This window comes from Caloenas nicobarica, chromosome 3 (genome assembly GCF_036013445.1).
Source record: "Caloenas nicobarica isolate bCalNic1 chromosome 3, bCalNic1.hap1, whole genome shotgun sequence".
Taxonomy (NCBI): Eukaryota; Metazoa; Chordata; class Aves; order Columbiformes; family Columbidae; genus Caloenas; species Caloenas nicobarica.
This window is the reverse complement of record NC_088247.1, coordinates 108,729,330-108,751,837: the sequence shown is the minus strand read 5'-3', so window position 1 is coordinate 108,751,837 and position 22,508 is coordinate 108,729,330. Positions and strand designations below refer to the sequence as shown.

Genomic DNA, 22,508 nt, shown 5'->3' with positions numbered 1-22,508 from the left:
AGAGGTTTGGCTAAAGACATTTGGAGAATATTGGTGTCTAACCACTTGCAAGTGTTTAAGCAAGCAAGAGGTAATCTGTGAAAGACTGTTGTTTTGTATAGGTTATAATCCAGTCCCAAAAGCTATAGAGTGGACACAAAACATTTTGTCTGCCATTGGTACTTTGACTGTGGAGACTTGGCTGACACATCCAGCGTGGATGGACTTGTCAATGTGGGGAGGCATAGCTCCTTGTTATGCAAACACCATCTAGGATGGCTAGTAATGTTCACATGAGTGGGCTGCTGAGCCGCCACGATGATGAAGCCACCAGAACCTCCACCTCAGAGGGCCTGGAGGAGGGTGAGGTGGAAGGGGAGACCCTCCTGATTGTTGAGTCTGAGGACCAGGCTTCAGTGGATTTATCACACGACCAGAGTGGGGACTCTCTGAACAGCGATGAAGGTGATGCGTCCTGGATGGAAGAGATGTCCTATTACTGCGAGAAGTGCCAGAAGTGGATTCCAGCAAGTAAGCCTGCCGGTTGTATTGTGTCTTGGTTGCATCACTGGGGTTGTTGTTTGCAAGGTGGTTATAGAATCACAGGATAGTTTGGGTTGGGAGAGACCTTCAAAGGTCATCTAGTACAACCCCCTGCAATGAGCAGGAACATCTTCAACCAGATCAGATTGCTCAGAGCCCCGTCCAGCCTGGCCTGGAATGTTTCCAGGGATGGGGCATCTACCACCTCTCTGGGCAACCTGTGCCAGTGTTTCGCCACCCTCATTGTAAAAAATGTCTTGCTTATCTCTAACCTAAATCTCCCCTCTTTTCTTTTGAAACCATTATCCCTTGTCCTATCACAACAGACCCTGCTAAAAAGCCTGTCCCCATCTTTCACCGCATAGGAGAGCTGTTCCAGCCCTCTGATCATTTTTGTGGCTGCCTCTGGCCCCTCTCCAACAGGTCCATGTCTTTCCTGTACTGAGGGCTCCAGAGCTGGACACAGAACTCCAGGTGGGGTCTCACCAGAGCAGAGCAGAGGGGCAGAATCGCCTCCCTCAACCTGCTGACCACGCTCCTTTTGATGCAGCCCAAGGTAGGATTTGCCTTCTGGGCTGCAAGCGCACATTGCCGGCTCATGTTCAACCTTTCATCCACCAGTACCCCCAAGTCCTTCTCCACAGGGCTGCTCTAAATCCTTTTATCCCTTACGCTGTCCTGCATACCTGCAGCCCTTGTTCAGCTGTATCCCATCCTACGCTGGAGGAGAAAGGCTGTCACAGCATTGCGTGGAGCCCAGCAGCCTGATGCCAGCAGTATGCATTAGGCACTTTTATCCATGAACTGCGTGGGTGTTCAAAGCTGGCATTCCCTGTAAAGAAATAGGAGTTTCTTTGTTAATTAGTAAAGAGTAAGGATGTGATTTGAGAAACATGGACACCCTTCCAGGTCTTGCTGGTGTGTTTAGGAGACTTTGGCTGAGCAACTCAGCTTCTCTACTCACTCAGATGAAGATAATGACCCTTGCTGTAAAGCTCTGCCTGTGGAGAAAAAGGGCTTTGGGATAGTTTTACTTTTTCTCCTTTTTTTTTTTTTTCCTGGTAATTTTGTCACATCTGTGGAGCATATGCTAAAACTCAACCCTAATGGTTTCCCAATAATATGAATTTAATTTAGCTTTCACAGAAGCATGTCCAGCCTGTAGCAGCTAGCTCTGGGAGGCGTTTGGAGAAAGCTGCAGAACTTGATCCCTCTGCTACTGCTGCTTGACGTAAGATAGATACTGTTAGCAACAGACTAGAGTTTACTTTCTAAATTCTGGATTATCAGGCTTTGGATGCATGGGGTTTTACAGGTGGTTGTATCCCAGCAGATCGCTTTTGTTCAGACAAACTTTTATGCAGGGTTAGCTTTACACAGCAAAGCATATACTGAAGTGCGTTGCTGATTTGTGATCTAATGCATCAATCGCAGTAAAGAAAAAGTGTTTCCTGATAATTTTGGGCTGTTCTTTTATCTCTCAGTTTCAAGGAAAGAAGAAATAAATACCTTAAAGCTTCACATTATATCTGCTGCAAGTGCATCCTGGAGGCTGCTGTAAACGAGGACTGGTAGCATTTTGAGGACAGGGAAAGAGGGAGCTGTAAAGAAATGTAGCAGTGAGTGGAAAGATGGCACGGAAGAGACAGCTTGTATATTCTGATAGCCTTTGCAGCAGCATACCATTCTTTAACACATCAGAGTAGGAAAACAATTATTTATTGAAGTAGATACATTATCCTGGGGAAACAAGAAGGAATGAGAAATGCAACGGAAACAAGGAAATCCTTGGCTTTGTACCTGCAGTCACATGTGAAGTAGAACACCCCTTTTCTATACCTTTGCTTTTCACTTGGTCACTGCTGGCTGCTGCAACTGTGAAATGAATCTGTGCAGAGAGTTCTGGCGCTGGCTGGGAACTGCCTAGGTCTCTGGACTCTGAAAAAAAGGCAAAAAGTACTTTTCTGCCTGATGTTGTAGGGAATCCAAATCTCCTTTGCAGCATTTTTTCCTATAAAGGGATCAAGAAGTTGTTTTTTGCCTATTCATTTCAGGTCAACTGAGAGAACAGCTCAGCTACCTCAAAGGAGATAACTTTTTCAGATTTACTTGCTCTGATTGCTCGGAAGATGGGAAGGAGCAATTTGAACGGCTGAGATTAACATGGCAACAAGTAAGTACCAGCAGAACAACCACAGGACTTTCTAAAATTGTTGTCTGTTGTGTATGTGCTATGTAGAAAAGGGGGATCAGGTATAGGTAACAAAGAAACATATGCATGAACTTCAGAAATTAATTAGCTAAGGACTGTCTGCATAATAGAACTTGGGCATTTGGCAGGTAAATTGAAAGATAATCATAGAAACCACATTCTTTTTTTTTTCCCCCTTTTTCTTCCCCTTATGTTGTTCATGAATTCATGGCTTCAGGCAGGTGTGGAAAAGCAAATTTAATGCAATTTGGCTGCTAGGCATGAACAGTTTTTTGTGTATATGAGCAAATGTAAAACTAGTAAGGTGGCAACATACAAGCAGAAAGCTTGCCAGCTGCCTGAACACAAAGCTTCAACCCAGCTGCTTCCTTGCTTGCAACAGTCCTTGCTAGAATTTGCTCTTTCAGTCACTTGCACACCTGAGCAATCAAAATAATTTGCATTATATAGCAACCACCATATGGGTAGACCGATGCATGTCCTTTTGCTCTAAGCAGGGTGCTGGAGGGGCAGGCAGTGCTGTCTGCCTCTGCTAAAGCAAATTTGATCGAGCAATAGCTGCTGCTCAGCATGTGCTGAGCATTGTGCAGTATGTGCAAGACATCTGTTTTATAGAACCATAGAATGTCCTGAGTTGGAAGGGACGCACAAGGATCATCAAGTCCAACTCCTGTCCCTGCACAGGACAACCCCACAGTTCACACCATGGGTCTGAGGGCGTTGTCCAATCGCTTCCTGAACACTGACAGGCTTGGGGCTGTCACTACCTCCTTGGGGAGCCTGTCCCAGTGCTCCACCACCCTCTGGATGAATCCTAATATCCAACCTATTGGCGTCCTTTGGTACAGTAGTGGTGTGCTCTCTCATAGCAGATCATTTAAAACATCAGCTGTAACTCCTACAGAGCTTTCTCGTGGTGCCTGGTGCGGGGCTGTGCAGGGGAAGTGGTTGGCACAGCAGCCTGTGGCCAGCAGGCTGGCAGAGTTTCAGCAGGTTACAGATTTGGAGAGCAAAGGCTGCCATGGCATTACACCCAGGTCTCCCCAGAGTGGCAAAGGGAAAGAAAAAATCAAAACAGGCAAGGAAGAAAGTCAACTAGTGAAGAGACTATCTCCCCAGGATTATCTGAAGTAGAAAAGATAGGGACAGTGATTTCTGGTATTTTTTTTTTTCAGAGTGTGTGGCCTCAACAGATCCTTATCTTTAGTTAGCTGAAAAGGGAATTGTTTCTGAAGTCCTGAAATGGTGTCCCACCTGACTTAAAAAAAAAAAAAAAAAAAAACAAAACCAAAACCACCACCACCAACAAAAAAACCACACACACAAAAAGAAACAAACACAAAAAAAACCAAAGCAGAACAAAAAACCACAACCCCACAACTACAAAATCCTAGATGAATGGTTATCAAACTAAGAGGAGTTGTGAAGCAGGAATAGGGTACAGGGGACATTAAGGCTGTCTGTATTTAATCATTGTGGTACCTTCAGCAATGCATTCCAGAAGGTTACAGCCCACTGCAAGGAGACCCATCTGCCTATTAAAAATACATTTCAAACTTCTCTGACAGTGAAGACTAAGTCCCTGTTGGAAGTGGTATCCAGCTGAGGCTGTGTGATTGTTGAGAGATGTTCCCAGCCCAGCTGTATGACTTTTGTATTCAAATGAAGTGGGTAAATGTAATTAACAGTTGGTCACCTAGGATTTACTTACAAAGAGGTGTGATATTTTGCAAACCTTCCCTTTAGTTTAGGTGTATAATAGGTCAGACTGAATTTGGTTGTGAAGCATGTGAATGAATGAGCTGTAAAAGGATTGTCTTTAATGATTATCACCTGGAGTCAAACTTAATTCTTGCATACCCAGAACGATTAGTAGATATCATGTAATTTTACAGAAAGTTTACAGTCTCTTCAGTTTGAAATGTAACAGTAAGTATCTCGAAAGATGATTGTCACTACATTTCTGACGGATTAGATAGTGGGATTACTTGTGGCCGTTTCTTTGAAAGACTTTTTCCCTACCTCCATGCTGCATTCAGATTCCAGTTGTGATATAATTAATTTATGCAACCACTGTGAAATCTTGTATCTCAGCATAAACCTGCATAACTAGGCAGCTTGTTATTTCCCTGGGATGGAGAACTCTCTGGGAGACTGTGCATCTAACAACAGAAAGATAAGAATGGGCAGCGTGCAATTAGGAAGAAGATGGATTGCAGAAGTTGCCTGTGAGATGTTGCAAAACCAAGACACTTATGAGGGAGCAAAGATTTGTGTGTGTGTGGTGGCTGTGGGGGACAGTTCAGCAGATGAAACAGAAAAGATTCACTTGTATCCAATGTTTTCTGTTCCAGGTTGTCATGCTGGCAATGTACAATTTGTCGCTGGAAGGAACAGGCCGTCAGGGGTACTTCAGATGGAAAGAAGATATTTGTGCTTTTATTGAGAAACACTGGACTTTCTTATTAGGGAACAGGTAAAGATGTGATGTTTCCCTGAATGTCTGATTGATGAGCCAAAGGACTTAAAACCTGTTATGCAGGTGGACAAGAATCCTGGTTGATTGGTGATGTCTCTATTGAGCCTCAGTAGTGAGAAAATGGGAGGATTTAATATTGAGAACCTGAATGTAGGCATGAGGGGTACTCTTTTCTTAGTGGGCAAAAACAACCCCATGAGTGTCACACAAAAGCAATATAAATGCATATATTTTAAGTTACTTCTTGTTGTCCTGTAGGTAGCATATGAACCTACAAAGCCTTTGAGTATTTCTAAATAGACACAATGGACAGGCTGGTCCTGATGTCACTAGGCTTTAAAGTAAAAAAAAAAACAAACAGGTTTAGCAAAGTACCATGTTACTTGGCTATAAAGATTGTATGGATCCAGTTCTCCATAAAGGAAAATTGTGCCTTGTCTGTTAGCCTGTGTTGGATCTTAATAAAATAGCTTTTACATAGCAGGCATTACAAACCACTGGAATGTTTTTCAGTGTGTGTAAAGAAAGAAGCTGTCAGGGTACGAACCTTTCTCATAAAGGGCAGCCTTCATAGTTTGATGATTTGCGTGCTGTATAGGTGAACGGCACATTTTTTCTGAGGGCACTGCAGCTGTCAAATGCAAATCTCATTGTTAATGCACGTGCTCTGAAGGCAGGAGAGGAACTGAGCAAGCCTTTGAAGTTATAGACTTGATTGACTTCACAGCTTCTTTTCTTCCCCAGGGATTTCTCTGTTGCAAGATCTGGCCTTTCTTCCTAACTGGATTTGCTTTTTGGGTTTGCTTTCATTGCTTGTCTGTGCCTCCTTGCTCTGTTCTCAGAAATGTTAGTGTTTGTTCCCTCTGGACACCACAGGGACCCTGACACAAAGGTAGCTGAAGGCCCATCGTCCCTTGCTCAGGGAGCCATCACCTCCCAGGGTTTGCTGTTGCCTTTTGAGACCTGCCCTGGAAACGGGGCACTCCTTGTTCTGATTATATTCAGATGAAGTGATTACTGGCCTCAAACATAGCCTCCCCACTTGCCTGGACAAGCCACTGATGGAGCAAGGACAGCTGAATGATGTGTGTAGCGGTTCAGGGCGTGCAATACTTTACTTCCTTGGCATATTAACGTACAGCTTATCCAGACTTACTATAATGCTCCAGACTCTGGTATGGGGCAATTGAGTTTAATCCTTCTCATTTGAGGGTCAGTAGCCCAAGGTTTGTAACTGCAACACTCAGCAGTGAATACCTGCTTGGCCAAGCCTAGCCCAAGTGCTGAAGTTTTTGCCAGTGGAGGTGTGCAAAGGCAAATAGGGATCCTGAGATCCTGTGCAAATAAGGGTTTTAGACTTTGCACCATGAACCCAGTTCTCCAGTAGCCAAGGGAGTACCTCAGTTAATGGCTACAGGGGCAATTTTAAAATATTTCTTCTCACTTCTTCCCTAAACAACATTTTAGTTAGCCCTGTGACCAGTTCTTAGAGGAAAAAAAGGCACTCAGATGCCCAATAGATGACACTGCCCTGCAGAGTGAAAGGCTGAAATGCAGCTCCCTGTTTCCAAGTGGCCAAGGTGCTTCAGAAATAGTTCAGTGAGTGTGGCTGACAAGTATGTTGACTAGTAGGGATGCTCTTCCCCATGCTGCAGGAGAGGTGGTATAAAAGAAAACCCCAAGCTAAAATAGGACTCCAGTATATAGCACATGCATGTGTCTGTAGGACAAGGATATGTACTCTGTTACCTTGCCGCTTCTGCAGCTCACTTGTCCTCAGTGATTTACTTTTCAGACTCCTAACTCTGCTTCTCTGGAGTGCCTGACAAGGCTGCAGCTGTGGAGGGCAGAGTGGTTGGATCGCAACCAGCTTTGTGAATTCAGCTTCAGGGATCCTGTCCTACAGCTCTGGGAGTGTGCTTTGCTAAATGAAATCTCGAAGTAGTCAAGGCAGGCATTCAAATTAAGTTTGTCTTTCCGTCTGCTTTATCACTACCTTTCCTTTGCCTCTCCCATCCTGTACACCCAGAGACCTGTTCGCTGTCTTCAGTAATGGAATATGGCTCTGCAAAGTCAGGTCAACACAGGTAGCACTAGGATCCTGTTTCTGTTCTTGTAATGTCAAATTGTTAATGAAGGTGGCAAGGTCAGCACTTGAATGCTGAGGGTTCCAGTGACAGGATAGACCTCTCCTCTGTATGCTCGGTGTATGTCAGCTCATTGACAAAAGAAAAATTGCCATCTTGCTATGCTGTATTTGCATGGCATTTATGAGCATGTGTATGCAGCGCTTCACACATCAGAGCCCACCAGTACATTTTAGCTTGCCTTTCAGGGTGTTTCTCTGAGAAAAAACTAATTAATCTTTCTCCTTTTTGAGGATGAGGTCATAGGAAGTACATCTTCCCTCTGCATCAGTGCCAGTGGCAGAAGCACTCTACCCTTCCCATTTTGGCAGAGGGAGGAGGGTTTAGGGTGGAAGCACAGCTGGCATGTGGGCACTTAACACTTGTTTTTCCCTCTCCCACTGTAGGAAAAAGACCTCGACATGGTGGAGCACAGTCGCTGGCTGTCTCTCTGTGGGGAGCCCCTTGTTTTTCCGCTCAGGGGCACAGGAATTTGGAGAACCAGGATGGTGGAAACTGGTTCATAATAAACCCCCAACAATGAAACCTGAAGGAGAGAAACTGTCTGCATCTGCACTAAAGGCAAAAGGTAACTGTTTCCCCGATGGTGTGTAGGTTCCTAGCTGGGCCAGAGCTGACAGAGCTGGAAGTTTACTTAAAACCATGTGTCTGTGTGCACAGACAGCTTCTTAGTTTTGCTCTGCTGTAATGGTTGACTTAAGAGGACTATGGTGCATATACTGTAGTATGAGAAGCTTGTTGTATTTTATTACCTTTTTGCATTGTGCTAACTGATTTAAAGGCTTTTGAGATTTGTGCGGGGGGTTTTTTTAGCTGAAATCTGTAGCTTCTCTGCTCCTCTTTACCATGGGGAAGGTTTTTTGATCTTTCGTCACTGGGTGCAAATTCCATTCTGTGCAGAAGAGCAAGAGTGGGGCTTTAACGAGGCTTTAGTTGTGCGTTGGCTTTATGCTACATCTTGGAGTGCATTTCTTGTATATTTTGAAAATACATCTTCCAAAATTTGTAGTCAAGATGTTCTTCTGACCATATAGTATGTATGCAGTGACTGCAGGTGCTCAGTGGCTGTTAGAATAAGCAAACTACTTCTTCAGCAGCTTCAAAGCCACCTCTGGATCCCATCATTACTGTGGAAGGACTCAGGAAGCGGGTAAGCCGCAATCCAGTCGAATCGGCCATGGAGCTGAAGGAGAAGAGATCTCGTACTCAGGAAGCCAAGGATATTCGGAGAGCCCAGAAGGAGGCAGCCGGCTTCCTGGACCGGAGTACTTCCTCCACTCCAGTTAAATTCACCAGTCGAGGCCGTCGTCCTGATATTGTCCTTGAGAAAGGAGAGGTGATTGACTTCTCCTCCTTGAGCTCTTCAGATCGTACTCCTCTGACAAGCCCTTCTCCTTCCCCATCTCTGGACTTCTCTGCTCCTGGCACTCCAGCCTCGCATTCAGCTACTCCCAGCCTTCTCTCAGAAGCTGATCTCATTCCAGATGTCATGCCACCACAGGCTCTGTTTCATGGTAAGAGATGCCATGATTATAAGACATACATAGTTATCAATTAAGATGTTAAAAAATAAAACTTCTAATGAGCTGTAGGATCTTTTCAAGAAGAGATGGAAAGTAACTGGTAAAATTCCACTTGTCTTAGTTGCATGTAAATCTAGATTAGTTTTCCGTAGTTGTATTGCCAGCTTCTAAGGCCAGAAGGAATGACCGTCTTCTGAGGGATACTGGATAAACAGTGGATAGAAGATTTCAGCTAACAACTGTTGCACCACTCCACATAAGCATTTCACTGCAACACAGGTTACAGTTAGATAGCAACTCTAATTTTGTCTCGAATGCTTTTAAGTGGGAGAAATTTTGTTCTTATGGTAATGTTCCACTAGTTTTTTAAGCTTGAACATCCCAATTAACAGATGCAAAATTTCAGTCAGGTTGCAAAGCAGTGATGCAAGCTGAATTCCGTTAGTTCCTTAAGGAGACAGACCTCAATCTAATCAGGAAAGAAGAGAATAAAGCACTTATTGATGGAAGGATAGTCAGCTCCTGTAGAGGGACAAATCCTGTGCTTCTGTAACTCCTACTTGTTCCCTCAGATTAAACAGAACTTCTCCAGGGTAAGCTAGCTGAAGATATAGCTTACCAGCTTGACCATTTGATCCCCAGTCTTCAGGAATTTTCAACACTTCAACATTTGTCAAAGAGCATGAGCTTGCAGCTCAGGCGTGCTATGGTTTTGGATGCCAAACTGCAGGAGGATTGATTCTGTCTTATGCTCCTTATGCTGTCTCCTGTCGAAAATCAGGAGGTCCGGAAGTATATAGAAAATGGAGTGTGTTGGGTAAAGCTGCGTTATTTTTCCTTAGCAGAAATGTCCTGTGACAACCCTTTTTGAAATGGGGCTTTGATGTTTACATTTTTTTTCCTGGATTATTTTGATCTGTTGAACAGATGATGAGGAGATGGAAGGGGATGGAGTCATAGACCCAGGAATAGAGTATGTGCCCCCTCCCAGTGGGACAGTCAGTGCTGGCACTGTGATAGCAAGTAGAAAAAAAGTGAAGACAGCTGAGCAGATCAAGCAAGAAGTGGAGAGTGAAGAAGAAAAAACAGAAAGGATGGAAGGTGATAGTGAAGATCCTGAAGAGTCAAACACATCTCTGCAGGTGAGGGGACGAGACAAGAGGAAGCCACAGCTGGAGAAGGATGCTAAACTCAGAGCTCCCAAGCATACACCTGTTAGCATCTATGAGGAAAAGCTGCTGCTGAAGAGACTGGAAGCCTGTCCCAATGCCACGAGCATGACCCCAGAGGCCCGGAGACTGAGGCGCAAGCTGATAGTCAGGCAGGCCAAGAGGGAAAGAGGACTGCCACTCTTTGACTTGGACCAAGTTGTGAACGCTGCACTGCTCTTGGTTGATGGGATTTACGGAGCCAAAGAAGGAGGTGTTTCCAGGTCCCCGGTAGGACAAGCAACATACAGAACTACTAGCCAGGACTTCAGGATCTTGGACAGGTACCAGGTGAGTGTTTCCAAATCTAACTGAGCTTTTGGCACTGGTTATTTTAGAACTTTTGCTGCAGACGGCAGTGTCACCTTAAGGATATTTGCCTCCCAAAGTGAAAAGGATTACATGAATAAGACTCATTTTGACTTGGGGCTGTGTCCCACCAATGCTCTCACAAGCCCCTTTCTTCTTGGGACATGCTCGTACAGAATAGCTGTCTATCAGTGTCAGCACCACAAATGTCTCTGTATTTGTACTCCAGCCCTGCCCAAACATTGGTGGAGTCCTGAAGTAACCAAATAGGCGTTTGCTCTTTCATGCTATGTAGGAGAGAGATCACTTGCAGCACTTTTCTGAGTCGTGTGCAGCTCATAGATTTGGATGCTAAATCTGAGAGTGCACAGCAAAGTCCTCTGAGGTGGGACCATCATGCCACGGGTCCAGTTCATCCTGTCACATTGGAAGGCCTTTATTCTCCCTCTGTTGATATGATTCCCCTGTTTTAAGTCATTGACTAATGTTCCTGAAATGTTCTGCATTTTTTGTGCATATAGACAATGCTGCCAGCCATGAAGGGATATCGACAGCAGACGACAAAGTTTCTGTATCGACTGGTGGGCTCAGAAGACCTACTGACAGACCACAGTATTGTCAGTCCTTACACATCCCGTGTCCTGAAACCTTACATCAGGTACAGCTGGCCAGAGGGTGAATTTGCTCTTGGCTTGTGAACCGACAGCCCATGGAGAGGACACTTTTCTTGGGCAGTGCTCCTCACTCATCCTTGAAGTACAACCCAGTATACTATGGTAACCCTGAAAGGATAGTGTCTTGTTTAGCTGAGTAGTTAAACTGGCTCTGCACTGGGAAGGGGAATCTCCGAGAGAGGGCAAGGCAGAGAGGGAATCACCATAGTCATTCAGTGCAAGTTGCACCTGCTTTTGGGTCAGTACGGTGATTTCCTTGCTCCTGTGGTAAGGAGAGGCTGGCTTTGCATGCTACAGATCCAGGGAGCATCATGGCCTCTGACACAAGGGTGTTTTTGCTGAGCTGGGTGCTGCTTTCCTATACGAATACAAGACTGTTGTTTTGTTCCAAGTTGAGCATGTCAGAAAATATTTCATGGGCAGTACCCATTCAGCTGCAGTGGCAGTTATTGTTGCTCACTCGCCTTTTGTGTTTGCTTTTCATGTTATTGGCAGGCGTGACTATGAGACAAAGCCCCCAAAACTCAGGCTGCTGGCAGAAATCCGGGCATATCCACACAGGAATGATCTCAACTGGAAGGCTGAGCGAGAAGCACCCATTGATTACTGCTATGTTCGTCCTAATCACATCCCCACTATAAACTCCATGTGCCACGAATTCTTCTGGCCTGGTAAGATTCCTTCAGTGCTTGGTTTTCTAAGATGGAAGTGCTTTTGTTCAGAAAAAAAATATTCACAGGCCAAATTTTTGTTCAGTTGGTGTCTTGCCTGATTCTTAGAAAACGATTATCTGATGTCATAGGAATGCAGTTCAGATGGAGACATGGGTTTGGTGTCTTTGTCTTCTGAGATCATTTAGAACTGGACAATTAGGCCCTAATTAGCACAGCACTTGAAGAAAGAGGTTGTTTTGGATAACACCATTGATGCCAATAGGAGTAGTCAGTTACTAAAATTGAGCATCTAGTGAAACGTTTTGCAGAATCTGGGGCGAAGTAAACAGTTTTATACCAGAGATCTACTGCTCATTAGCTTCATAAGGAAGTTTCTTCCCAGCAGCCATAAGCTGGATATGTTGGAGTGAGGTTTGCGAATTGCACTTACAACTGCAGCCTCTGCTGTGGTGTCCTTTATTTCTTCAAGCCTCAGTATTTGCAAGGTATGGGAAAGCCTGGATATTGATTTTTATGTGTCATTTCTGGAACTATAGGCTCTTTGGGACCGTGGCTGCCCTTTATGGGGGCAGTTATGAGGCTGTAGCCTCTAGTTTTTCTGAAATAATAATAGTGATGTTCATCCACTGCATGGATCAGCTTCTGATCAGCAAACAACGTGGCAGACTAATTTAGTCAACAGACAGTACACACCTTTATTCCTTCCAAGTAACTGCTTTACATTTTGATTTCCAGATAGTGATTCAACAGGGTTTGTAGTTCAGCAGTGCTCATATGCTGCAGTCAGGATCCAAGCTCTTTGTGCTACTCATTGTCCAAATTGTACAATTCAGAGGAGATAACATGGCATATCTTCCCTTTCACAAGCTGTTTTGGAGCTCATGAGAGACACTTGCAATTCCAACAGAAGCGCAACACCTTTGTCATAGTCTCTCCTCTTCTGATAACGCATTTGAAGTTCTGGCCAAGTTGGGTCGCACCTTCATTAAGTTCTTCAGGACTCACCCTGTTTTATTTAATGTAAGGAGCGTGGGCGTGTTCCACCCGACTATGGACTGTTCATCATTAAATCAGAAAGCTGACACTCCCATCAGTCTCCAAACAGGAATTAAAATCTCTTCTATGGTGTAAATTTTCTGAGGCTGAGATTCTGTGATATATTGTACCTTGGTTCTGTTTTAGCAGGCGAGATAAGTGAGGTGATGATACTTCAGGAGATAAAGCACAGTGTATTTGTGGATGCAAAGGCTTTAGCTTCACAACAGGCTAGTAGAGTTGTGAGAGGCTGTGGGATATGGACCTGGAAGGGCATAATTAAGCTGGCAGTGTTGTTCAGAGAAACAGCTGAAATTCCACCAAAGTCTAGGCATCTGAAGCAAGTGTGCCTGGAGATGCTATCATCAGTAAATGACATCTTAGGTGCACTCAGTTGTCTTCTAATAGCGATGCTCTCATTGACTGAGTCCTTAAGTTTTAGGCACTTGACCAGGTGGGGCAAGCCCAGACCTTAGTTCTTCCACCTCTCCATATCCTTCCTGTCAGAGTTCTTGTTTCTCACAAGGCAGAAGCAAGTTTACCGGTAGTTACCGCAAATGAGCTGATGTGAAGCAAGATTCCCCCTTGTTGTTTCTCACAGTATCTTGTGCCTTCATGTTCTAACGGGAAACATCTCCTGAGTGGTAAACCCTACTGAGCTAAGCATCTTCCTACAGGAATAACTGTGTGCGGAGGGGACAGCATTGTTTTGTAGATGTCAGTGTGCTCAGGGCAATGTAGCATTCCTGTACAGACATGCTGTAAGGCACTTCCCAGTCAATTGCAGCCTTGAGATAATTAATGTGGCTCCCTATTGCCAATTGATTCCTCCCACATCTTACTCCACCCAGCTTACTTTCGAGCAAGAGAATAATTCAGCCGCTTATTTGTGCCTAGTGCTTTATGAAGTCTTGCATCCCATTAATACAGATAAACATTACTGGAAGACACACTGCTATTTTGTTATCTCACATTCCAAATATATCCATGATTGCCAGTTCGAGGCTGAAACTAACATTTATGACACAGCTCCACTATCTTGCACTTCATTTAGGGCCTGTCCACACAAATTACCAGTCTTCTGTGCTGTGAACTGCACTGCCCGACCCTAACGTGGTGTGTGGATCCTCTTAGGCTGCTGCAGCAACATACTTAGGTGAGGTAACAAATTCCACTCAGAAGTCACCAGCTTCAGGCGTTTCTGTCCAGCCTCTGACTCACAGAAGCACCACTGCCCGAGAGGCTGCTTCATGCCCCAGCTTAGAGAATTTGCACGCTAAAAGAAAATGTTCTGTTAGTGTTGAAGGCTGTGGTCAGGTCCACAGTGCAGGTCCACAAACAGCTGAGTATGCACAACAAAGGAAGCAGCAGGAGCTCAAGACCAGGTGGAGAAAAGAGATGGGAACCTTAGGCAGGTAATGCTATCAAAGCTGAAGCCCAGTTTCCTGTCTGCTGTGTCTGGAGAGAGTTTGCAGGAAGAATGGGATGGTTCACCCGGTCTGTCAGGCTGATCCACTCTAAACTGTTCCCCCTTTCTTTGTCTTCAGGCAGGTCCTCAGCATTTGCTGACTGGAATAGGAATAGTGTACATCAGCCTGGTGCTGGCCCAGCCCAGGTGAAATGGAGAAGCAAACCCTTATCCATTAACTTTACTGCAGCCCTTAGCAAACTCGGGCAAAGGGCACAAACTTAATAGGACACAATACAGCAAACATCTGCACATGCAAGTATCTTCATCCACATCCATACTTAGAATGGGGTTCTTAGCAGAGTCTGCTGGTATGGCTCAGAATACAAACGAAGGATAGATTAGTTTGGTGCTGAGATCATGTGATTTTTAAAAAAATCATTCTGTTTTAGAGAACATGCTTTTTGAGTTTTAGTTTCACCCTCGAGTCATTTAGGAAGAAATCAGCTGTGTTAATTTCTCCATACAAGAATTGCCACTAGTGAGCACATCTCATTTTGTCTGTGTTTTTGGTTAAAGCACCTCTCAATCTCAGAGCTTTGAAACAAAGGAAAAAGGTAGGGGTCAAGTGAGTGTTTTTAAAAGGCCTTAAAACCCTGGATTTCTGTGCAAGTGTGACACATGTCTTTTGGTTTGCAATGCTTTCAACTGCCCTTTCTCCCTTTCTCCAAAGGAATTGATTTGTCAGAATGTCTGCAATATCCAGACTTCAGCGTTGTCGTCCTTTACAAGAAAGTTATCATTGCCTTTGGCTTTATGGTGCCAGATGTGAAATACAATGAAGCTTACATCTCTTTTCTGTTAGTTCATCCTGAGTGGAGAAGAGCTGGGATTGCAACCTTCATGATTTACCATCTTATCCAGGTAATGGAAAAAATCCTATTGTCTCCTAAAGAACTACCTCTCCCTTCTTCCTTGTGGGCACACATGCAAATATTAGAAAGTAAGAAGTGTTGTGTTCCTCCTTTCTGTCTCTTTCCCCTTGCTGGTTCTTTGCTTACACACCTGCACAGATTGTCCACTGTCAGCAGCTTGTGTGAACATTTATGGTGGGAAATCACTTCAAAAGCAGAAACTAGAATGTATTTAGAAGAATAATCATACTGGACAGGTCCTTGGAATTAGTGAGGTGCTGTGGACTTATGACTGTCTAGGGATTAACCTTGTGTTCCTCAGTGGTCAATAGTTCACATAACAGTAATACCATAAGTTTGGGCATTAAGGAGGGAATGAGATAATAGTGGATAGGTTCAGTTAGAATCTATTGCAGCTTTCTTGGCTACACCTGGGAGTTTATTCTGTGACAAGGGCTGTTGCATTAAATCACTTGCTGATCTTAATCATTCTCTTTCACTTTTAATACTCTGGTTCCAATCCAGCAGAGTTGAAGATAAAAAACATTCAAATTTGTTCAGACTAGCTTGCACTGGGCTTTGTTCCACAGGGACACTTGGGAAAATTAATCTGAGCTAACTAAACGGGTGGTATTAAAGTAGTTAAACTTCATTAAATCTCTGAAGAATACTGTTATTCAGGTGGCCTTAATTCCCTTCACTTTCTTGAATTAAATTGCATGAAAGCCAGCTTAATTTTGAGTGAGGATGCAGACAGATGGCATTTTCAGAGCTCAGCTGTGCCTCTTCAGGGCACAGTTTTACCACTCCCTGAACTCTCTTGGCAGACCTGCTGATGTGAAACATTCCTTAACTTGTTTTAGTCAAGATGAGCTGCACTAGCAAAAGCTCACCCTTGAAACTCTTTTTCCTCATACTCGTTTAGCTGAAGAAAAGTAGGGAGTGCTGGCAGAGCCTTGGGAACAGTAATCTGTAGCCTGGAAAAGCATATTCCACTGAGGGTATCTCTTCTGGGCCACTCGAGGGTAACTCTTGTACCTACACAGCTCTCTGCAGTGTCCACCTCTCTGTTGCTCTGCATATTGACACAGGCCACTAACCAACCTACTTTAAATTCACCCCTTACATTTCCTGAGTGTCTCTGTGTAAAGCATTTAAGTAAATTGCCCTCAACTGTAGTCTGTTGATGGGAGATGTCAACACCCAGTGAAAACAGGCGTGAGCGATGTGCCAAGGTTTGCAGGGATCCATCAGCTGGAGTCCTGTCTCTCCAGCAGAGCTGAGATGTGTTGGCAAGTCAGCTGTATAAAATCATCACAGCTTTTTGTAGGGTGTATCACAGCCAATTAACCTAATTCTGCTTGCAGGGAGACTAGCATAAAGTTATCACATTGAGGAAAGCCAGGCAGGTTTGAGGCTGATTAGGCTTGCTAGCATTGTGAGATCACTAGTGGACTGTCGGCTCACATTAGATTTATTTTTCCATTGCTAAGTATCTGTCAGTGTTAGAAGGTATCTAGTCATGGAAGAGAAGAAATGATGGTTGTGACCTTCTGTTCCTCAATTGCCAGATTGTATGTGCTGCTTTGCAGCCTGCTTGGGCTGACACCAGGTCTGTAGCTAGAGCCACTTTCATAGCCTGTTTGGATTAAGGGTAATTCTGTCTCTTGGATCAGCGTGCTGAGTTTGGGGATGGATTCTTGGAAACAGCATAATCTGACAGAAAGTGTGTTGATGCAAATGATGCCTTTCTGATGGGTTTGTTTTCAGAAGTTACCCTCTCATGCATCTGGCCCAAAGGACTAAACTGCATCTTCTTACCATCTCATTCCAACTTCCTTTTCCCAAAAATGAATCCAGATTTTTTTCTTAAGTCCCTGTGAGAGCTTTCCCTTCGAATAATCTACCATGAAAATTTCCTAATGGGTGTTAACTGTTCCCACTTAGAGTTACAATACATTCAATATAAATAGAACGCTATTAAAACACTACATGAAAGCAGGAAAAAAAATATTATATCAGCATGTTTATCAGAAAGCTGCTGGTTAGAATAATCAGCCGCGCCATTTGCCATCTGAGCTGAATTCCCTGCCTTCTCAGGAGGTGAGTGCTGTGCCCTGAAGGATGGGAACGGAGCTGGGTGGGATAGACAGGAATTCCAGTGTGACAGCCCAGAGGTGCGCTTCCCAGAGAGCTCAGCTCTGTTTGCTGACAGGGAGGAGCGCGGCGCCTGATCCTCTGGCATGTTTTGTCTTTTCTTCAGGCCATTGTTAAAATGTATTTGAGATCAGCGCCATACACCAAGATTATTTTTAATTAACAATTACTTAGCAATTGACAATGGAAAGCTGACAAATTATAGTCCAAAACTTGTTTTCCTTGTCAGAGAGTCCACGTTTCCCAGAGACAAAGGCTTGGAGGAACAGCAGTGTTCCCTTCGCCTTTCAGCTGCTATTTGTAATAACTTCTATGTTGAGGCCTGCGATTTTCTCGTATTACTTCAGTAACTTGACTACCCGAACTGATAAATCTCTTCACCTCCGCATTCCCCCAGGGGCCATCTCATTCTCTTGCTGTGATACTTTTCTTTCCCCCCTCCCTCCCTTGGCAGACCTGCATGGGCAAAGATGTAACCCTTCACGTCTCTGCAAGCAACCCTGCTATGCTGCTCTACCAAAAGTTTGGATTTAAGTCTGAAGAATACATTTTGGATTTTTATGACAAATATTATCCCTTGGACAGCAAGGAGTGCAAGCATGCGTTCTTTCTCAGGCTGCGGCGCTGATCTACGGAGCTGTCTGGGGGTCTGTAAAAACCCCAGTCTGTCAAGTGCAGAACTACCACTGCTTTCAGCGGAGAACGTTGGCTGCCATGTGAGACCTGGAACACACCAATGCCTTTCAATGGGACTAAGACTTTCAATGTCAACAGTGCTATGTTGTGTGCTGAAACTGCAGTCCAAGAGGACTGATTCCTACACTCCAAGGGGAAAGGCCTGGAAATGCCAACTGGGACATGCTGAAACCACTGGAAGACTGAAATTCTCTATAGGGAGTTTTCCTGCCACTGTTACTTTGGAGAGCCTCATTGACAAACAGACAAACAAAACAAACACACGAACAAAATTACTTGTCACTTCAGAGGGGTCCATGGATTTCTGATTTTGAAACCTAGTCGTGAGTGGTTTGTTTCTGTTTTTGTTTATGGGAAATGAACACCTAAACTTAAATCATCCACAGTATTTCTGTGATTTGATCGCTTTGTTAGGAACCACTTATTGAATCTATGAAGAGAAATAAGATATTGGGACATCTAGCTGGATGCAAACTTCAGGAAAGCTCTACACATGCCAGAACAGCAATACTGGAATGATGTTTTAGGAATAATGATGAGTGTGTGAACTCATGTGATCCCAAATGCAAGGCTCAGAGGAGATGTCTGTCTTCTGCTCCTTCCCTGCTGCCTTCCTTTCCCCTCGTCGACCCTGTGCTCAGTGTGAAGTTCTTGTAGTGCGCAGTGTTTTGTGTTCAGGAACAAGATGTCAAGCAGGTTTGTAGTTAGGCAAAGTAGGACACAACAGCTGCCAAATCAGCTCTTTGAAATCTTACAACCTTTCTGACGGTTGTTGATGGTGCAGATCAGCCCTTTGGGCACACCTCTAGCTGCAGAGCCAGCCTCACAGGCTACATACAGCATCCACCTTCTCCTGCTACAGACACTCTGACTAGAAGAAACCCAGAACAAAAGTTAGTGGTGACGTTTGAAATTCAGGCTCTGGTTTGTAGAAGCAATCTGTTTGCAGCTTGGGGGGAGGAGAGGGTAAAGGTGGGCCAGTTCCAGTTCTTGGAAGCATTTAGGCTGTGATTTCATGACTCTAGGTATAAGTAAAGAGGAAAGTAAAGAATAAATAGAAATAACCAAGAATTTAAAAAATACAAACCCCAAACCGTTTCTCTGGTAGTGGGGTCTAGTCCTTTGACACAGTTTAGCAGCTTCTCTCTCTCCCTGACTTTTATTGCAGATGAACGTTAAGCTGGCAGTTTGCTCTGCTGCCTGACCAAAGGTCAGTCTGTGCATTTTAAATATGAATCACATCCACTGTGCTGTTCCTTTCACATCAGGCCCCACAGACAGCTACACAACAAATGTGACTCCTTTGTTCTTAATCCATGGCGTATACCCATTGGGTACTTGGCTAATAGTAGTAGTTGCCTTAATGGAGTATTCGTTGTGGTAACAGCAGAGAGATGGACACAGTATGTTTTTGTGTAGCCAATGTACATCCTCACCAAAACAAAAACAGTGTTAGTGGGAGGGAAAAAGAATGCATCCAAGCACATTTCTGCCTGCTTTACAACTATGTGAAACTTTTCAGTGTTACTGATGTTATGAGTTAGCTGTACTTGGAAAGAAAAAAATATGTCTTTATGAATGGAATTAAAGCCCTTCCCTTGGAAAAGCCTACGTGTAGTCATACTGTTTGTTAAGCTGTCTGTCCATCTTCTTATTTCATTGAAATCTAGCACTCAGGTACGGCTGACAGAGGATGCTAAACGTGTTTGTAGGCAGTGGAGCAAGGCAAGAAACTTGTCATATCTCTACTGGGCATCTGCACAGAAGCCGCACACATGCAGGCCCTAGCAGGGTGTTTCTATGTCAGCCAGAATTAAGAGATAAAAATAGTCTGAAAAAGATGGCCAGTTCTGTATCATATCCAAGGTGACCGTGAAGATTTTGAGAAGCTTCTTGTTCTGTGCTTATGCTTCCATGGCTTCATCCCTCACAGGGAGGATGCCAAGTGAACAAAGTGTTACAACAGCCCTGGGATTCCTGCTGTTCTGCGGACCGCTCATTTTATCCAGGTGGTTCATTTACCCCCAGATCCTCAAACGCAATTAAGTGCCTTTGAGCCTTTGCACCTCAGCTATTTTGGATCTGTCTGTCACCTGGAAAAGTAGAAATACTGGCATTTACCTTCTTCAGGGAAACTGGTAAAAATGAACTCTTTAAAGGTTACAGGGGACAGAGATCAATATTGCTGTTCTGGAGGCTACCGAAACATGAAATAGCTTCACAACTTCATGGGTCCACCAGCATTTATGTTACTTGCTGATTTGACCATATTTCTTGGAAGATCAGCCAGTTAACTGCTATACCTATTATACTGCACGCTCCTGGGACTGTAGGCCTGTTTTGATCTCTTGGTGTTATCTTAATGTGGAAGACATTCTGTAACCTGTTCCTTGGTGCTGTCTGTGAAAATCTGGCACGGCTTTGAACTGCTTTCTGTGACATCCTTCCCTGTTGATCAGAACTTTGGTAGCTTTGATCAGAACAGAGTACAAGCATGGCTGGCTCGAGAATCACTTTGTTAATAGTCTGGGCAAAAATGAATAGCCGTGACTCAAGAAAACCTTCCTGATTTGCAAAGGGATCCCAGCACACCAGATCTGAAGGACACTGGTGAAGTCTGTTGTATCTGCATTATTTTATTTTGGCAACACAAGCTGTCTATAAGAGGTTTTTTTTACTCTGCTGGCTATATGGGTGAGCACAGAGCATGGAGGCTCTGTTTGGTGAGCAGGAATTCACCCCCCACTTTCAGCAAGTCTTCTGAGGACAGGAGGTTGAGGCCAGCCTCATAACAAGCACTATGTGAAATCAGGTGTGCAATCTGATAGGGGCTGGTGGCCCAAGGGAAATGCATCAGGGTTGCCAGGGAGCTCTACCTGCCCTCACTAAGTGAGCACCAGAATTAGGCAGCCTTTGAAGTAGCTATAAAACAGCTGCTGCAGCTCAATCTCTCTTTTTGTGGCTGCACAGGAACCACTTCTAGCCTCCTCTCAAGAGAATGTTTCCTCCCCGAAATGTTGAATAATGAGAAACCCAAATGGCTTGTAGCAGCTTAAGGCCGCTGCTTGAATGGTCATGCACAGCTGGCTTTCTCTGCAACAAATGAGGCTCCTCCAAGGCACACAATGGAACAAACCATGTGCTTTTAGCCCTCTGCTTGCCTCTTTGTGCCTCAGAGACCAGTGTGATGAGTTATGTTAGCTGCGATTAAAAAGCCAACATCCACTCTGCTTAATGACACAATTACGCCACGCTTCCCTGAGCTGCACAGTGACTGTACCAGTGACTGTGATTGCCAAATGCAGCCTGGTTTAACAGCATAAAGTTTCCTGGGAGAATAAAGGTGGAACCTCACCCTTTTCATTAGAGCAGCAAGGCCAGAACGTTTCCGTGTGCTTGTCTGAGCTTTGATACTTCACAACCAGGAAGCTGCCCACTGTGGTCAGCTTATCACACCCGTTGATCTACAGTGGCTGAGCTGGGTAAATACTAGGATTATTCTGCATAGTGGTCAGTAATTTTGTAAAGTAATACTTTGCAATTTACTTTGGGAAGTCTCTTTCCTGAGAGTCCTGATGTTGTAGATGTATGTGCTGAATGCTGCTTTTCAGGTTTCAGATTCAGTCTGAGGGAAGAAGGAAGAAGTCTGCTTGGTCTGTTTGTTGCCACCTATGGTGTGAGGATGCGCCTCTTTGCAGACCCACCTGCTTGTGATGATAAGATCGTAGCAAGTGGTTGAGCTAAGCCATCTTTATCCCTCGTCTCTGACTACTTTGCTTGCATCAGCTTGCTCTAGGAGGTAACCTGGTCCATGGGGCTGCTTCCCTCTAGCCCTTGTGTTTTTTCTGGAGGAGACTCCCTGAGCAAGCACTGCCTGCCGCTTCAGACAGTGCCAAAACCCAAGCTCCTGCTGCTGTAATGGATGAGTAGGCGGTTCACCCTGCAAAACCAGCTGCCTCCTGCCCCAGTGGCAACGAGCCAGGTTGCCGGTCCCGCTTCCTTCTCCAGGCAGGCAGTGTTAGGCAGAGCCTGAGTTCAGCACTTGTGCTGCCCGTGGCAAGAACAGGCGGGCATTGCCACAGAGCAGCGGGAGCATCTCTGAATGGGTCCTGCCTCGACAGGACCCTTCCTGCTGTGCTTCTCTGCCAGCTCTGTCAACGTAGAAACCCATGGCACCTTCTTATGGGTGTAATTTCTTTTAAAAAAGGTCAAACTGGCAAACATGTCCTCCTTCCCCTTGGATTTGCGCTGGGGGTTTAAAAAGCGCATCTTTTCTCTTGCTAGCTCCTTCCAAAACTCATGCTCCTCATGCGGTTCTTGCCTGCCAGCCCTCCCGGCACCGCTGCGAGGGCTGCGCGGCTTTGTGCGGGGTGGGGTGGCGGTGGGGCAGGGAAGGAGGGGGAGCCCCGGGATGCCGAGAGCACGGCCCGCACCTCAGAGCCAGGCCTGGGGGAGGCGCAAGGCGCAGAGGGAGGTTTGGGCCGGTGCGGTTTGTCTCCCGAGGCTCGGGGAGCCGCTGCGGGGCAGGCGGTGGCTGTCGCTGCGCCGGG

At 44.9% G+C, this 22,508-nt stretch overlaps 1 protein-coding gene across 4 annotated transcripts; it reads left to right on the top strand.

Moving 5' to 3' along the window:
- The first annotated feature begins 3 nt into the window (after positions 1-3).
- On the top strand, positions 4-18,063 carry KAT14 (lysine acetyltransferase 14). 4 transcript variants are annotated; one of them, XM_065632595.1, is made up of 10 exons: positions 4-510; positions 2,577-2,695; positions 5,089-5,210; positions 7,747-7,928; positions 8,458-8,874; positions 9,811-10,382; positions 10,922-11,058; positions 11,570-11,745; positions 14,925-15,115; positions 17,717-18,063. In XM_065632595.1, exons 1-10 carry the CDS (start codon positions 237-239, stop codon positions 17,888-17,890), a joined length of 2,364 nt encoding a protein of 787 aa, XP_065488667.1. In that variant the 5' UTR covers positions 4-236; the 3' UTR covers positions 17,891-18,063. The 4 variants fall into 4 exon arrangements, with proteins under 4 accessions (XP_065488667.1, XP_065488665.1, XP_065488664.1 ...); XM_065632593.1 differs by having other exon boundaries at positions 17,660-18,063; XM_065632592.1 differs by having other exon boundaries at positions 8,455-8,874; positions 17,660-18,063.
- The last annotated feature ends 4,445 nt before the right edge of the window (positions 18,064-22,508 follow it).

Coding starts and splice junctions, on each gene's coding strand:
- KAT14 (XM_065632592.1), top strand. CDS start 237: ATGCAAACACCATCTAGGATGGCTAGTAATGTTCACATGAGTGGGCTG. Junction 2,696..5,088: donor TGAGATTAACATGGCAACAA/GTAAGTACCAGC, acceptor TTTCTGTTCCAG/GTTGTCATGCTGGCAATGTA. Junction 15,116..17,659: donor TGATTTACCATCTTATCCAG/GTAATGGAAAAA, acceptor GCATTCCCCCAG/GGGCCATCTCATTCTCTTGC.